This window comes from Anoplophora glabripennis, unplaced genomic scaffold (genome assembly GCF_000390285.2).
Source record: "Anoplophora glabripennis isolate ALB-LARVAE unplaced genomic scaffold, Agla_2.0 scaffold638, whole genome shotgun sequence".
In the NCBI taxonomy this organism is placed as follows: domain Eukaryota; kingdom Metazoa; phylum Arthropoda; class Insecta; order Coleoptera; family Cerambycidae; genus Anoplophora; species Anoplophora glabripennis.
The window spans coordinates 49002-67677 of record NW_019417008.1 but is presented as its reverse complement, the minus strand read 5'-3'; the positions used below and the strand labels follow the sequence as shown (position 1 = coordinate 67677).

The 18676-nt window shown below is 33.5% G+C and overlaps 1 protein-coding gene across 1 annotated transcript in view; it reads right to left on the bottom strand.

The window, feature by feature from the left end:
• LOC108913701 (slowpoke-binding protein-like) overlaps positions 1–18676 on the bottom strand; it is a 57687-nt gene that overhangs the window by 29965 nt on the left and 9046 nt on the right. The window contains exon 2 of the mRNA XM_018719294.1: positions 6470–6770. Within this exon, the coding sequence (XP_018574810.1) occupies positions 6470–6770 (301 nt within the window). The remainder of the gene's footprint in view (positions 1–6469; positions 6771–18676) is intronic.

Below are 18676 nucleotides of genomic sequence, written 5' to 3'. Positions count from 1 at the left end.
TTAAATTTCTGAAATCTTCCCTTAACTTCTAGCCTCCCTAACTCTGTTAATTGTAATAGTACAAGAAAAAGTTAAGAGGCCATTTTTATGTAGAATTGTCTGCTTTACAACTTTCATGAAAAACTTTTTTTTCTAGCTCTTACCCTTTTTGAGTTATCTTGAAAAAGCCCTTTGTTTTATCTTTTTCCACCCTTGGCCGGGGGTTGAACAAAAAATTACTCTCACTTATTGTTATAATATACCTTAAACTAACTCATATCAAAAATTCAGCCAAGTTGACAAAATTTCGATTTAAAGGCTTAGTTAATTGGACTATGTTATTGTACTCATCATTTAAAGTAGACCTGTGTAGTTATTTCCGGGTTATCAAGGTTTGACACACGCCAAAGCTCTACCAACTGGACTATTATACATACAAAGTTAACCACTGACGCTGGAATTAGGAACGTGTGAAAGTTCAAATCCTCAAAAAAATTATTTGACGCCGCAGACTTGGATAGACCGTTTAGACCAATTTAAATTGTCAAATTAATTGAGTCTGAATTTAAGTTCTTCATATATCCACATGAAAATAATTATATCGGTATGTGGCCCGGACTACTGGGATCAATAAATGGAACCCAAGGAATGGATCCTATCAGTGTGCAACACATACTTAACGATTTGCTTAATGACGTCATACACGTAAGATAAAATTTAAATTAAAATTAAAAAATAGTGATTAACTAATTCTTTCGAAAAATATATGTTTATAAAAATAATATTTCTATTTTATTTGCGGTTGAAGGAAACTACGCCATTATTATCACGATATTCTCGAGAAATAAAAATTGCCATTGCAATAAAACAAACGGACACTCTTTTACATGATTAACCAACCAACCTTTGAAATACAGTGTGTCCCATTAATATTGCGAAAAAATTCAGGGGGAGTTTCCTTGACCAAAAATAAGAAAGAAACCTATGTCCGAAAATACTTCGTTTGGAAGATACAGGGTGTTGAAATTTAGAGGAAATACAAGGTTTTTACTAATATCTGGAGAATTCTAATTCCGATTTTTTTTTAAATTTGGTATGTTTATTTATAAAAACGTAATTTGATTTATTTTATTTATTCCAGCGGCGTCCGGGGACTCACTCCTGTTGATATTAATAAGTAAATATATGAGATGTCACTGCTTTTTCTTAGGTGTCATATGTTTCTCTAATTATGCGATAAAAAATACTTATTTGTCTCTTTGTTTTTTTTTGATATCTTGCTTCGTTTTCGAGCAAAAAATTAATAGCTTAAGTGTGTGATTTTAATAAGTACTTGAACTGTGTAGTTGTCAATTCCTGCTTGTCAAAATGAATTACACAAATAGTGAAATGTGCGATATGCATTTTCTTTATGGCCTTGCCAACTGTAATGCATTAGCCGCCAGGCGCCTCTATGAGCAGAAATACCCTAATCGTATAATTCCGCATCATACTATCTACACCCTCTTCATCAACGTCTTAGTGAAACTGGAAGTTTTCGAAAACTTAACGCAGGAAACGGGTGACCCCGCACAGCAATAACCCTCCAATTGGAGGAAGATATACTCCAACAACAAGTACCAGACAGATTGCTAGAAACTTAAATGCAAGTCGTTCTACAATTTTCAGGATTTTAAAAAATAATCTTCTATACCCTTACATCCAACGGGTTCAGGCACTTTTATCGACTGATTTTCCATTAAGATTAGATTTATGTCGATGGATACGACAAAAAATTGGGGAAAATCCTAAATTTTTAGCAGAAGTACTATTCACGGATGAGGCGAATTTTTCTAGAGAAGCCATAATGAACTTCCATAATAATCATGTATGGGCCGACGAGAACCCAAATGCAATATTAGAAGGCCGTCATCAACACCAGTTTTCACTTAATGTATGGGTTGGAATTGTGGTAGACCACTTAATTTTTTTACCACCGAGGCTTACTGGAGATGTTTAACGCCGTTTTCGTGAGGATGAATTGTCCGTACTTTTGGAAGACATCCCATTGCCATTAAGGTTGCAAATGTATTTTATGCACGATGGTGCTCCACCCCATTTCAGTTTAGCTGCGTGAATGTGAATATTTGAACAATATCTACCCAAATCACTGGATAGGTCGAGAAGGCACTCAACCCTGGCCCTCGAGGTCTCCCGACTTAAATTCGTTGGATTTTTTCCTTTGAGGTCACCTTAAACATTTCGTTTATACGACTCCAGTACAAACCATAGCCGAATTAAGAAACCGCATTATCGCATCCTGTGAAACAATTAGACACAGCCGGAATATTTGAACGGGTTTGCCAATCAATGTGTCGTAGGATAGATGCCTGTATTAGAGTTGAAGGTGCACATTTTCAACTCAACAACTGTTGTAACGCCTGTGTATGTAAAGTATTTTTCATATCATTGCTGTCTGTTAAATATTTTCTCTTATGTTTCTGTTAATATTAATTATTATTTAAAAAAATATTATTTAGTGAATAATTGTTTCTCAGCTTGTTACATTGTTTTTCCTTCAAATGTATTATTAAAGTTGATTAGTAAATAACTAAAACATTGAATTTCTATTTTTGTTTTCTACTTAAGAATGTGCATATGAAAGGATATTAATTTTTTGCTCGAAAACGAAGCAAGATATCAAAAAAAGAAAAGAGAAAAAAAGTTGTATTTTTAATCGCATAATTAGAAAAAAATATGACACCTAAGAAATAGCAGTGACGTCTTATATGTTTACTTATTAATATCAATAGTGAGTTAGTACCCGGCCGCCGCACAGTGGGACGAAACGCCACTGTCGCATTCAAATTACTCTACACCCCACATAGTTCAACTCTTTCGGGTGAATTTTTTTTCAAAATGTTCGTCTTGAATGTCCCTATCGATCCCTCATTTAGGATTTTTTATTTCGGTCTTCATTTTTTTGAAAATTGACTCCAAAATTCGATTTTGGACACATTTTGGGACATAAAATGTCATAGATAGACATAAAATGGACAAAAAATGTCCAAATCCAAAAAATTTTAAAATTTTTTTGAGTATTCCTCGAGTGATTCTAAACAACTTTTGGTTCATCTAATTTTTCCCCAGGTTGCGAAATTTCGAATTAAAAAATCGCTTCTCCACGAAAATTTTTGGATTATGACCGTTTTTGCGCATATGAAAAATTTTTCTCCCGACTTTCTCGCAGACATTTTGTAGTACCTATTTATCAAAACGAAGATTTTCAGCTGAAAAAATTTTTGAAAAACATCAACTTGCCATGTCCATGTAGGACCACATTTGCGCCGAAAATCAGTTTTTTCCATTTTTTAATTTTGGAGTCAATTTTCAAAAAATATTAAGACCGAAATAAAAAATCCCAAATGAGGGATCGATCGGGACATTCAAGACGAACATTTTGAAAAAAAATTCACCCGAAACAGTTGAACTATGTGGGGTGTAGAGTAATTTGAATGCGGCAGTGGCGTTTCGTCCCACTGTGCGCCGCTGGAATAGATAAAATAAATCAAATTACGTCAGAAGACGTTTACCGTTTTTACATACCATCATACCAAATTTCAAAAAAAATCGGAATTAGGGTTCTCCAGATATTAGTAAAAACTTTGCATTTTCTCTAAATTTCAACACCTTGTATATCCCAAACGAAGCATTTTCGGACATAGGTTTATAGGAATTTTCTTTCTTATTTTTGGTCAAGTCAAGGAAACCCCTATATTTTTTCGCAATATTAATAGTCCACAGTACAGGCCCCCCCTGGAAAGTTGATTACCACATACTTTATAACTCCTGAGGAGCTTCGTTATGACGAGTCTACCACATTTTTCCTCTGCGGCTTTTCTTGATTCCTCCGCTTTTCCACTCGGAAAAGTTCAAAAACATGGCAATTTCCCGGGGTCTTGAAAACTCAAGACCGTATCTTTTATTTTTAGCTTAAGTAACTGGAAATTTTGTTGCAAATGCCGATTTAAATTTGTCCGACAGAAATTCCTCCGACATTGACGTGTCTACCGGTCGAAACATGCCAAAATAACAGGGTATTGAAAATCAATTACCACATAGGTAATTTTTAGTAAAATTAATTGTAAATAATTAATTCAGTCAAAAAGTATTGTTGTCCGACAAATTTCAAGCCGCGTTTTTTCAGTCCGACAGCTGGAAATCGGAATTTTCACAGGGTATGAAAAATCGATTACCACATGTCGGACAAAAATAACACACGATAGAAAAGTGTTTTTTATAAGCAAAAATTGTAATGTCCGACAAACATATATCCGCAAATCGTCAGTCCGACAAAAAAGATGAAACAAATTTCGTAAAAAATGTGCACATGTATTTATAATTTCTAATAAGGTATTTTCATGTATTAAGCAATATTCCATATAAATATACAACACAGGGTGTTTCAGAAAGACCTCCCGTAAATACAGGGGGTGAGGACGACAAAAAATAAGAATTTTTTGTCATATGAACTATATGCTATCTCCTCTTCTCAAAGCTCAAGCTTACTTTGAGAAAAGTCACTTATTTTATAGTGTAATATTATAAGAGTTTAATTAAAAGCCTTTTTTCTCGAAAATCGTCCACATTAGGAAGTTCTAACAAGAGTACATTATTTTTAGAAAATAAAATTGTACAATAGAAATTAGAGTCCGAGTGGTAAAAAACCTAACCTTAAAAAAAATATAACTTAAATTGTAATAAGAATGTAGCATAACTAGCGCTTTCTATGAAATATATAAAAAATAATTAGACTAGCGTATTTGGCACCCTTAAAAACCTCGGGCTACCAAATTTCATAAAAATATTTCGCACTATTTGGAAATTTTCATAAAAATGTGAGATGAACTTTTTTTCTATATTTAGTTCTTATATTTATTTCGGGTTCTTGGCTTGGAGGGAAAGAGATTTCCTAGATAATCTTGTAACCAACTTTGATCATTTATTTTCAAATACAGTTTTACAACAACTCTGATGCTATTACTAATGATTCGTTGTATTTTTTCGTAACAATAAAATGATTTTTTACTACAAATGGTGGTTTCACATCTGCCCTGGACACCAATCGTGTTCCCACTGTCGCGGGCATCCCTCTCCCTTGTCCACTCGCGCACCTCTCCCCACTAACTTCTATCGCACCATCACCCGGCACACCACCAACACAAAACATATAGATAACTAATTAAATAGGGCATCACAAATGTTATTTAAAAAATTTTATTTTGTCTCTCTGTATCTCGAGAACAAGAGGAGATAGAGATAGAGTTCATAAGACAAAAAATTCTCATTTTTTATCATACTATCACCCTCTTTATTTACGGGAGATCTTTCTGAAACACCCTGTATATATTTTTCGTTTTATTCTTGTAATTGTAAATCTCTATATGCTCAATTTAGCCACATAAATATCGAGAAAAGAATTAAACGATTTCAAAAAAGTATGTATGGTGTAAAAAAAACTAGGCACAAATGTTTTGGGATTTTCTTTCAGAAAAATAGGAAAATTTTTGTAAAGAAAAATAACAAACGCGAATGAAAACTTGAAAGAGAAAAAAGAATTTTTATATCAAGTATAATATTAATTTATTTAGAAATAATGCATTATGCACTAAGATCGTATTAATCGCCTCAAAAATAACTTCATTTGTTTATAACTTTTAAATTTTTAAGCATAAAATAAGCAATATTATTATTATTTATTTGAAACAAATAATAATTTACGTCATAATAATAACCATTTATAAATATGAAATTTTTGGAGTGAAAAAATGAAATTTCATCACGTTTATTGATTTATTGATTTTTTAATAATTTGCGGACATTAAATCGTCGGACATTTATATCACTAATTTGTACAGTAAATTTAAAAGTGGAAAAAATGAAAATTAGTATGTGGTAATCGATTTTTCATACCCCGTGAAAATTCCGATTTCCAGCTGTCGGATTGAAAAAACGCGGCTTGAAATTTGTCGGACAACAATACTTTTTGACTGAATTAATTATTTACAATTAATTTTACTAAAAATTACCTATGTGGTAATTGATTTTCAATACCCTGTTATTTTGGCATGTTTCGACCGGTAGACACGTCAATGTCGGAGGAATTTCTGTCGGACAAATTTAAATCGGCATTTGCAACAAAATTTCCAGTTACTTAAGCTAAAAATAAAAGATGTGGTCTTGAGTTTTCAAGACCCCGGGAAATTGCCATGTTTTTGGACTTTTCCAAGTGGAAAGGCGGAGGAATCGAGAAAAGTCGCAGAGGAAAAGTGTGGTAGACTCGTCAAAACTAAGCGCCTCAGGAGTTATAAAGTATGTGGTAATCAACTTTCCAGAGGGGGCCTGTACTGTGGACTATAATGGGCACCTTTATATCGCCGAGTAAATTACCCTGTGGTTTAAATTACTTAAGAAACACGCTGCAGAAAAACTGAACGACTGCTGTTCTTACCGTCCTCAAAGGCAATCCTTCGCCCTTGGACACATACTTCTTGTCATATTCGTCGTGCCAGAGCACCCCGTAAATTAAGTCCTTCAAACTCCCTGAAGGATTTAACGGACTAATAATGGCCGCCCCGGCATCCCAGAATTCAATATCGAGCACGGGGTGGATGTAGGGGTGCTGCAACCCCCTGAACAGCACCAGCAGCGTGTCCCTTGTCGCTTGGGACGGGCCGATGGGGCAGGTGGAGGGTAGGGGTACTAATGTTAACAGTCTTTCAGCTCCTAGTATGTTGTCCTGGACTATGAACCTGGAACGAAAATGAGAAGTGTAAATAGGCACTTGAGGGTTAACTGGAGCTGAATTAAATATTTGTACAATGCTGCTGTTGTTAGCTCTAGTAACGGTGAAGTGAATTACAAGACTAACAGACGCGATACAAAGCGCCTTGGCGTTATCGTAATATCTCGAAATATCGGGATGACGCAATATTTTGCAGAAGCATTCACCCACGCGCGTTTATGGTGTTGCTGGAGTTAACCCTGATTAGGGGTAACCCTCTTTTGGATCGTTAACGCGCCAGGGTGAATACTTCTATGAGATATTGCATTATTGCGATATCCCAGTGTCGCAATAACTCAATATCTGGTAAAAGCCTTCTCGATTTTATTTATCACACGTTAAAATTAAGTTTCTGGAGGGTGCTCATACACGGTGTTTGTAAATAAGTGCGAAATATTTTAGGGGGTGGTTGCCGAAGTTATTTTGTGAAAAAAGTTCATATAAACGTAGGTCGAAATATGCTTCGTTTCCGAGACACGAGAGTGTTTAAATTTTAATTTTTTATTTATTTTTATTAATTATTTCAGTTTTAAAAATATTGACTCGAAATTTTAAAAACGCTTCGGAGGGATTTTTTGGAGGGATCCGAATATTCCTACTTGCACCAGTGGCGTTCGTGCGAGAATGCCACTGGTTTTAATAAAAAAAAAATGGTACGCCACTGACTTTTTCCCGTTACGATATTTTTTTAGAAATCCGCCATCAATTTTGAATGAAATTGGTCCCTTCAATTTTTTCGTAGGATGCACCGGTTTTAAGGAAAAAAAACATATTATATTGCAAGTCGTGTATTTTTAATTTCTATTGACACATTATCTAGTAGGTTGCTGTATATTAATATACCTATATACTTAAGGCTTTCTTGATATTTTGTTAAAGATTGCAATGGAATACAGGATGTTTCTGAAATAAGTGCGTTTCTTGAAAAGGGTGATAGAGGGAACAAAAATGAGCAACTTTTTTAAGGAACTGATGGCCTAATGTTTTCGAGAAAATTAATTAAGAAAATTGACCATAAATGTAAGCCGACCCTGTGCATCTTGTGCACGTGCAAGACCAGAATGCTTCGGACTCGCTATATGCTTGAAGTGCTTCTCTAATTGGCTGACGTTCCAGTGACTTCCACAGTCAAGCAAATCTGATGGTAGGTTAGTTGTCAGTATGTCTTGTGTTCTGTTACGTGAACTTTTGCGATGTAGTAACAATAAAGGTATGTCCGACCAATCTCAGTGGAGTCGGGGGTGGGTTATAAAAATATAAAAACAACAATTTATATATAGTGATAAGGGCGCCAAGTGATTTTCATAACCATACCTTTAAATATAATAAAATCACTAAACTGTATAGCCACAGATTTTAACAGGAAAACAAATATATAGGTGTATCAAAATAAATTAATAAAAGTCTGAGTGTATTTAAACTATTGAGGTATATTACAAAAAAAATAAGGTATATATGTATGTGAAGATGTACCTGTATAGGGGACGGCAGTTAAAACAGACAAAGTATATAACAAGATCAAACGGAGAAATGTGTATACTATCTAAGAATATTAATCGAGAGTTCTCAAACAAACGAGCAATGGATAAAGGATTTATCAAAAATATCAAACTAATGCAGGCCTTTATCTCTTTGCTATTATTAAATTTCTTACACTAACATGCTAAATTTTAATTACAGTAAAACAAATATATGGAACTTCTGTTCAATAATTACAAAAGAAAATTCCGAATTACCGATCACATAACTAAATTATTAATTTACTATTTAATGACAACTATCAACCTGACAAAGAAAAAACCCAATAAGTAAGTAAGGGGTAGATGATCCCCAAAACAATTCTAATACATGTGGTCATATATTCATACCAAATCGGACTAAAGTCGTTAACAACGGTGTAAAAAAAAAACTTCCCACTATGTGGTACTTAGCCTGGTTGAGATGATGTAACTCGTAGGTCTAAACTTCGCCTTCTCTCCGTAAATGTTTGGCTCTTTGGTATCTCGGGAGGCCAACCAATATAAAATCCGATCGGGAATATTTTGGATCTCTTCGTATATATGGCCCCGGGCACAATTTGGAATTTGTTGGAATTTTAAATATATTTCGGAACACCGAAACCCCTACTAAAATGCTTCTTGTGATCGACGCCCCTAATCACCACGAGACATTGTTCTCTCAATATTACTCATAAAATATAGCCAATATGTTTCTCAGACGATATTCCAATACATATCAACCCTATTAATATCGTCTTAATCAAGGTACTAGTGAAACAGCCGTTATAAACGTAGAATATGCAAATTTTATTGTCCACTAGACCTCAGTCAAATACAAAGTTTTTTATCTGCCTGCCAGAGCTCGCGTACTCGCTATCTAAACCGACCGCTTTTTCCCTAGCGCAAAAAGTTTTCGCTATAAATTCTTTTTATTTGTTGTCGTGCCTTAATTAATAATAATGATAATGTTTAATTATTAACCCCGAAATGATGTTATAGACCGGTAATTGGAAATTTAGATTATAAAAATGTAATAGTTCTTTAGTTGTGTGTTGCAGTATTACCTATTTAGTCGGCGTATAAAATGTTTTCTGATCAAGAACCAGCACATATGATGTTAATGTGTTAATGTACGGAGAATGTTAGTACATACAATTTAAATGAGATTGTCGTTTATATGCGGTCCGTTATTGTAACAGACAATGTAACAGTAGAACAGTGCAAAAGGCAGTTCAAAGGTTACGGAATACTTGCAATGTCCACCTGACATATGAAGGCCGCAATATGTTTTTGACAACGAAGAAAACATCATAAACCTCGTTGAGGAAAACCCAAGGCGCAGTACTCGCGACATTGGGCGAGAAGCGGGTGTATCTAACAGTACCGTGTGGTGTGTACTACGGGAACAATTATTACACCCCTATCATGTACAAAGGGTTCAGGCATTAAATAACAATGACCTTCAGCCCCGCGTAAAGTTTTGGTTTCGATATTAAATCAAGCTCTGGATTTTACAAGCAAGGAACTTTTTACGAATGAATGTTGTTTTATTAGAGACGGCATCGGCGTATCAAATTTTCACAACATTCACTATTGGTATAATGCAAACCCTCATGTTATACAGAGATCTCGGATCCACCAACGGTTTTCAGTGAATGTGTGGTGTGATGTTTTTGGTGAAAGAATTTTGTCCGTCGTTTGAAAGCATGTTTATTAGCATATGGAAACAATTTTGAACAATTTTTGTAGAGCATATCGCCTATTGGTAAGTAATTCGTTTATTCGTTAAATTTTTGTGTTGCTCTTAAACGAGATTTGAATAAGTTTCAGCATTTTCAAACACTAAATTTAAACCGTCAAAACCGCCATCAGCGCTTTCGCACTGCGGCGCGCGGCAACTTCGATGTCAAAGGTACAGCTGGCTTTTTTAAACTTCTCAGTTTAAAATGTAATGTTTTAGACCATCAATTGCTTAATAAAAGTTTTTAAGGAATGCACTTATTTCAGAAACACCCTTATAATATAATATGTAAACACAGTGTAATGAAATTTGTAATTTTTTTATATTCTACAAAAATTATATCATATAATGCTTTGGTTTTTTTATTTGTAATTTTTTAATAGGTAGGAAGATAATTAACTCGCTAATATATTAATGTGTTTCCCCATTGCATATATTGCACAATCGATGCTAAGTTCTAAGAATTTAACAGAATTTGTTTGTCTAATATATTTATTCTCCATTTTAATTAAATTGCTCTTGCCACGAACTGAACTTCTAGATAGAAATATTATAAAAAGTGTTTAAGAATTATCTATTTAATTTCAACTATTCAGCATATTTTGCTATATCTTTTTGTAAAAGGGATAAAGCACTTATTTCCAAACTGAATCATCAGGAAACATAATTAAAAGTTTAGTAACATGGGTTGACAAATCATTGACATACATTAAAAAAAAGTAAAAGACCATGTTTGGAATCTTGAGGTACATCAAATTTTGTGTTATATTTTTACGAAATAAATCTATTTGCCTCAACTATCTCTGATGTGTCAGTGAGATAAGATATTAACTAGCTTTTTATTTTTCCGCATGATACATACTTGTTAAAGTTTTTAAGAATAAAATATTATGATCAATTATAAATGAACTGCTTTATTTAAATCCATGAAGGAAAGACCAATTTAAACTATTATTTAGTTTTCCATGTAACTTTTCTATAAAGGACATGGCCGCAATTTGAGTTGAATGATTTATCCCGTGTTGTGCTTCTGAGAATATATTAAAATTATTAATGGTTTAAGATTCCATTGAAAACAATTAGTTTTAATATTCTAGATACAGCAAAAAAAAGTACCATAGATCTATAAATTTCAGTTGAAGAAGTAGTGTCACCTGTTTATATAAAGGAGTAACTTTGAGAACTTTTGGAAAAATACTCACAATCAGACATATTGAGCAGGTGCAGCAATGGAACTATTACAAACTTACGTACACTGGTAACAAGAACGGTTACCTACTCTAAAATTTAATTTTGCAGTAACTCCCAATCCATCATTTAATTTAGTAGGCAGATCTATAAAACAGTTATATATAAATGTTGAGCAACTATTAACGATCAGATGTAGTTTCTCCATTTATATTTAGTTATAGCAAAATGTTATTGATTATAATCCAGGCTGCTTTAACTTTATTTCCAGAATTTTTATAGGACACATTACATAACTTTCTTTTTGCATCAGAAATTACCTTTTTAAATTCATGTCTCTTTCTTGATGATACCTTTATACCTACCACCTATTGTTCATAATTAATTTACTTTTTTAAACTTTGTAGAGTAATAGAAACGTGATAATAGGAGAGAGTTCTGATAATAATTCAAAAGCCTCATCTACTTTCACAGCATTCAGAACTTCATCCCATTTGCAAGATGGTTGCAATATGTTTTACAATTTTTGGAGCTGTAATTTCTTTTCCATCTAATGTTTTTCAATTTTTCTTTAATATTTGTATACCCATAATGAAGTAATTGCCAAGAATAATCTAATATGCCGCCACGTAAGACAAAATTTATAAAAATATGGTCAATTCATGATAAACTATTTTCGATTGTAAGTTTGAAACCGGTCATACAAATTTATCAAAACCGAGGTATTATAAAGAATTAATTAAAAGGAGTTAGAAAAAATAATCAGTTTGCAGATCGCCAAGTAGCATGATGTCATCGGAATTAAAAGTATTCAATATTTTTTCAGATAAATTCTAAAAAATCTTCTCGTGGCGATCCATATATCCCCTTAATTTTAAAAACACACTTAAAGCACCTCTATTGTTATATTTACTTCAACACAAAATAGACATTTTCTTATAATTATAAAAACTATCCTAGCTTCGGAATAATTTAGACAATATACACATACACACACACACACACACCCACACAAAAGTCTATATTTCAATATGAATTGCAAGCTGTTCAATATCTTTTCTTAAATGCTGTATATTCAAATGAAATATTATGTTACTTAAGATTTAGGTATTACATTCGAAGTAATATATTTATAACATTTACCAACAATCTTTCATTGTTACTGAGATAGTTCTTCTATTCATAAAGCAGGAAATGTTTATGTTCAGGCCTTAAAAAACTCAACGTCAATGCTGTAACAAGTCGAGAGGAACCAATTATAAAATCAATTCAAATTGGGCATAACTCCCAGCCAATGGAATTGTTTAATTAGTTTTATGGCTTCATTCCATTTTGAACGTTCGTCCAAATCCTGCGGTACAATAAAATTTTGAGACTAAAATTTTTTTACAAACGATTCTTATTTTTTAACAGCTACCAAAAAAGTAGTCTCACAATCCATATATTTATTTAAAGTTAAATTGCGCAGCAAAAATAAATCTCCTACGTCAAACAGTATTGATAGATAGCGTGTTTCGGATGAATTTCCTTTCACAGATTTTGAAAACGATGTGCATGTCGTCCGCTTGCATACATGTAATATTTCCATTTACGAGGTAGGAAAACGAAAACAGATCGATACAATATAGATGCTCCGAGGGTTGCACAATGCACATATCCGGAATTAAATTAACTCGGTTATCAGTTCGCAAAAGTTAATCTCTATAACTAAGTCGAAGACTGTGCAAACATTATTTATTTCATAGTTCCGAATTGTTTCCAAAAGAAAAAAAATAGATATCGATAACTTAAGTCGCATTTGCAACCCCTTGATTTTTAAACGAAAAGCAGGGGCTTCTGATCACTTATTTGAAAGGTTTCTTCATTCTATGTTCAAAAATGATATATGCTTTCCATATTTCATTGCAAAAATTAGCAGTAAAAAAAATTATTTATCTAGCTATATCGCGTGGCTTAGTTTTATATACCACATATCCCCATAGAAAGAAATCTAAGAGTGTAAGATCAGGAGCACTTACTGGCCATTCTAGCGATTCTCACCTCCATATCCACCGATTTGGAAATGTTAGGTCAGTCGAAGTATTGCCGGACTGTGGTGGTGCTCCATCCTGCTGGAACCATATTACATCGGCTAGAACTTGTGGGTTTGCTTGAGCACGATATAAGATTGCCAAAGCTGGCACGACATTATTTTGGAGCAGAAGTAAATAATTATATATCCATTCAAATTACCAGCACTGAAAAAGGGACCAATGATATGGTCTCCAATTATCCCCGGTTAAACAGTAACCTTTTCAGGATTTTACGTATGTAATTCTCTCATCCAGTGAGGATTTTCATTAGCCTGTGGCGACAGCTTTGACGATTAACATGGCCGTGAAAAGTAAAGTGAACTCATTAGAAAACAAAACATTTTCTAGTTGAATAACGTTGTTATCTAACCTTGGAACCATTTGTTCACAAAAGTACGTTCTATCAAAATCGTCCTCATTAAACTCCTGAGCTTCTAATATGCGAATAAGCGATTAATGGGAAAAATTTCATCCTGAAGCTGCTTGACGACTTGAACTATGTGGGTTCTCTTCAAACTTAGTAGTACCTACATGTAATTTGATTCCATTACTCGATTCATTTTAAACTTCTTTTTTATTAGCCGTACATGTCCAATTTTGCGAAACTGCTTTTCAATTTTGTTAATTGTAGCTTGGGATTTCAGGAAATTTTTCTTGAAATAGGCGAGCAACTTCGGTCTGTGATCGCATTATGTCACCGTATCCAACCATCTGTATAATTGTTATTTTATGCATTTCTGGTAAACAAACCAGTTTAGGAATTTCAGTTAGCAATACGAAAAACACTATTTATTGCTACCAAGTTCTACAGCAACTAAATTTAAATTCTCACAAATTTTCCAATATATTGAAAGGCAGCTATTCATATCCAATACAATGATGTGTAAAAGCATGCAAGGTTTAATAGGACAATGGCCTCTGTGTTCACCCAACTTTAATCTATTGGATTTTTACTTAATTGATCATCTAAAGTAACTCATTTATCTTGCTTCGGTTAACAATAGCAAAGCATTTTACACGGTAGGAGAACGACGTTCAATATCCCAGTCGTGTTCCTTTGTGTCAGACAATCAATGCTTTAGATCTTAGGTGTACTGGCATCCATTAAAACTACAAAGATCTTTAAAAATATACTTTAAGTGCTAGTATATGTTTTTAAATAAAACATATTTTTTAATCTCGTGTGTGTTAGCAATGCGTGCAACATAGTTTATAGTTAAATTAATACATAATTGCAATGATAATTGTCTATAATTTCTAGGAAATTTATACGACTGTCAAAGGCAGGTCAATAAATTAAACACACTAATTATACAGGGTTTCACAAATTAATAAATCAAGCTATTAATCTCGGATTACTTGAACGAAAATAATGAGACATTTATTATGTAATTTTTAATTTGATCGCTACATTTTCGACATACAGAGATTTTTATGAATAAGACTATTGATTTCTAATATGAGTTGACATTTTGCACACGTTCATAAGAATACCTACTTATACAGTCACTTTTGAGAAATTTTGATTTAAAAAATCGTGCAAGCGAAGGAATTGGCATAAAGTTACCCGTCGCTCCATCCCCAACTTTTCTCCGATTACGTTTAGGGTTGAAAGGTTCAGTTTTCTGAAATAATAGTTATTTTCATCCCCTCGAAACTATAATAACATTTTTAGTTATGCGATACTAAACCTCAGTTTGCATAAACAGTACAAGTATTGACAAGTACTGTGTCTACAACAGTCATTTGTCTACAACTAATTTTAGGAATTATCCTTGGAATTACCTAAAGGTACTAAAACTAATGGCAGCATAACAAAAATCAATTTACAATTAATTACTTTTTCTGTAGTGGCTTTTGTATATAAAAACTTTTTTAATGCACTTTATCTTTCTAGCCCGACGAAATACCTAACAAATATTGGCACAAATAAAAATGTACTAATAAAAACCGAATAAACAATAAAAACTATTTAACTAACACTCTTTTAATAAGAGAAAACTGAATATGCTGAAAAATCTGTGACTTCAACCCAAGTACCTTATATTCTAGTAGGTAAATGTTGTTTTAGCTTAAATCAATATTTTACAAGACAGAAACAAATAAACAATGTATCTAAAAAATAGTATCTCCTGACCACAGGCGTGCGTGAGAGGAAATTGGCGAGCGATGTGTACTACCACCACCATAGACCACCTAGACTGGCTTATAGAGCGACTTTGGTGAAAACACTTTGGAGCAGTGTTGTGAACTATACGATAATTATCGTTTTTGTACTATAATTTTGTCCACTGTACGATATACGATAGTACATACCAATTTGTACGATAATTTAAAACAACCTGCAACGCACCAGTTGACATTTCATAAGTAGTTCTAATTGAGTTGGTACATAATTTATTACTAGTAGAGTAGTAATAAAGATTAAAATCCCCTATCGCTGATCGCGATCATAAAACGAGTATACATTATGACTGACCAGTAACCATAGACAAAAATTACATTAGAAGATATTGGACGGCATAGTCGGCGATATCGTAGTTTGTAGTATATGGTAATTGTACTTTGGTGTAGTAATATAACTAGTAGTATGAAATATTCTAGAACTTTTTTATTATTACTACTTAGGGCTTATTGTAATTAATGTAATTGTTTTACGTTATTGCAATGTCTAGTTCGGAAGAAGAAACACGGTGTCGTACGCCTGAATATAAAAACCAAAAAAGGGGAGAAAGTTCTACATCTAAGCAACAAAAACGTCGCGAACAGAATTATAGGGTAGAGTGGAAAACTTTGCCTGATTTCAAAGGATGGCTATTAGCAAGAAAAGTTTAGTTTTTTAATTAATAAACGATAAACCCCAATTGAATAGATTGTACGCCGCTACTGTGCATTCCAAATTCCACATAGTTTTGTGGATTCGACTGTGTTGTCGTCACTCGGCGAAATTATACGATAATGTACGATAATTTGGGCGCCATCTTACGATAATTTAGTTCAAAGCAATTCACAACACTGCTTTGGAGCCTGATTTGGAGCCCAGCGCTCAGTCGTGTCCTAGTATTTGATGTGTACGCATCGCTGTGATTTCGATAATTAGACGTTCTATCATGGGCAAGTGCATTGTAAAACATTGTATAAATAGAAGTGATCGAGTTCGTGAAGAGAGGCAAAAAGTTTCCTTCTTTAGGTAAGTAAAAAAAAGGAATATACAGGGTGTCCCGTAAAGTATGTTACAAACTTTGGGTGGTGATAGTACATAAAAAAATATGACTAAAAACTCTAATAAACATAACCTCTTAAACGCACCATTTTGAAGTTACAGACCTTCAAAGGTGCAACTATAAAAGTAGTTTTTATGACGTAACTCTTTGTTGGAAAAAGAAAACTTAATGAAATTTTCAGGGGCTAATCAGCTTTAGGAAATCAATAAATAATGCGGATATGAATAAAATCGAGAAAGCAGAAGGGTGTTTTTTTATCACCCTGTATCCTATTTTTTGCTAAAAAAAATTTTTCTGCAAAGGTACAGCAAGTATCATAAGATTTTTAGAAAGACCATTAAATTTAGAAATTTTTTTGTCTCTTGTGTTTTTTATGTAAAATGTTTAGTTTTCTAGTAAATTTACAAAATGCAGAGAGATGAGTGCTTCCGAATTATTTACATACATTTCTTAAGCCTAGTGAATTTTTAAGAATACAATCAATTTCCAAAATAATTTTTTTAATTAAGTAACCAAAACAGAACTAAAACAAAATATGTTATTATAATAAATGTTGAAATTGACCTCCTTCTGCATCGATACATGCTGTCAGTCTCTTTATAAAGTTAAATCTGACTCTTTGGAATATGAATAGACTATTTCTTATTAAATTAAAGGTTTCTACAATTCGCAGTCTAAGTTGATCTTCTGTATCAACAGGGGTTGCATAAACTTGAGATTTCGCGTGTCCCCAAAGATAAAAATCGACAGGATTCAAGTCCGGTGATCGCGGTGGCCAGGCTATTGGTGCATTATATCCTCTTCCAATCCATCGATTAGGAAACCGCATATGTAGATACTCTCTAACATGAACACTGAAATGCGCAGGTGCCCCGTCATGGAGGTACCACATGTATTGTCTCAAATTTAAAGGAACATTTTCCATTAACTCAGGGAGATGGTTTTCTAGGAAGTTTAAATATTCTACTGCATCAAGCCTTTGAGGTAGAAAGAAAGGCCCGAGCAAATAGTCACCTATTATTCCAGCCCATACGTTGACTGAGAATCGGTGTTGGTGATGACTATCAATGGTAGCATGAGGATTTTCGTCTGACCATGCATGTGCATTGTGCAAGTTCAGTAAACCATCTCGTGTAAAGGTGGCTTCATCGGTAAATAAAATGGAGCTAATAAATTCCACATTATGTTGGTGATGGTTAAGTATTATTCGGCAGAATTCTAGGCGTCGGGGAAGATCTTCAGGCATTAAATGTTGCACTTTTTGGAGATGGTAGGCATAAAGGCCGTTTTCCTTCAAAACACGCCAAACTGACATTCTGGAAAGCTGTAACTGATTAGCTGCCCTTCGCACACTTTCTCCCGGATTTTGTTCAAAAGATCTCAAAATTTGTTCATCTTGCGCGGGTAGTCTTCTAGCAATTCTACCACAATGTATGTAACGGGGTACCACACTACCAGTTTCAATAATCCGTCTGTGAATCCGAGTAAATAATTGTGTAGACGGCTGACGTCTCTGCGGATAACGTTCTATGTATGTTCTTCGAGCAGCTGTTGCATTTCCATTACATAATCCATAAATAAAATGCATTTCGGCATATTCTTGATTAGTAAAACGATTGTTATCCGCCATTGTACTCACAAATTAATAATTCGTCAACAGACACGATTAAAATATGGTAACAAATGTCAACTATGTTAAAAGTGACAGGCGCCTACTTTTTGAATACGTCAAATTTAACACCTAGCGGTGAGTAAACTCCCTTTGCATTTTGTAAATTTATTAGAAAACTAATCATTTTACATAAAAAATGCAAGAGACAAAAAAATTTCTAAATTCAATGGTCTTTCTAAAAATCTTATGATATTTGCTGTATCTTTGCAGAAAAATTTTTTTTGGCAAAAAATAGGATACAGGGTGATAAAAAAACACCCTTCCGCTTTCTCAATTTTATTGATATCCACATTATTTATTGGCTTCCTAAATCTGACTAGTCTTTGAAAATTTCATTATGTTTTCTTTTTCCAACAAAGAGTTACGTCACAAAAACTACTTTTATAGTTGCACCTTTTAGGGCCTATAACTTCAAAACATTGCGTTTATGAGGTTATGTTTATTAGAGTTTTTAGTCATATTTTTTTATGTACTATCA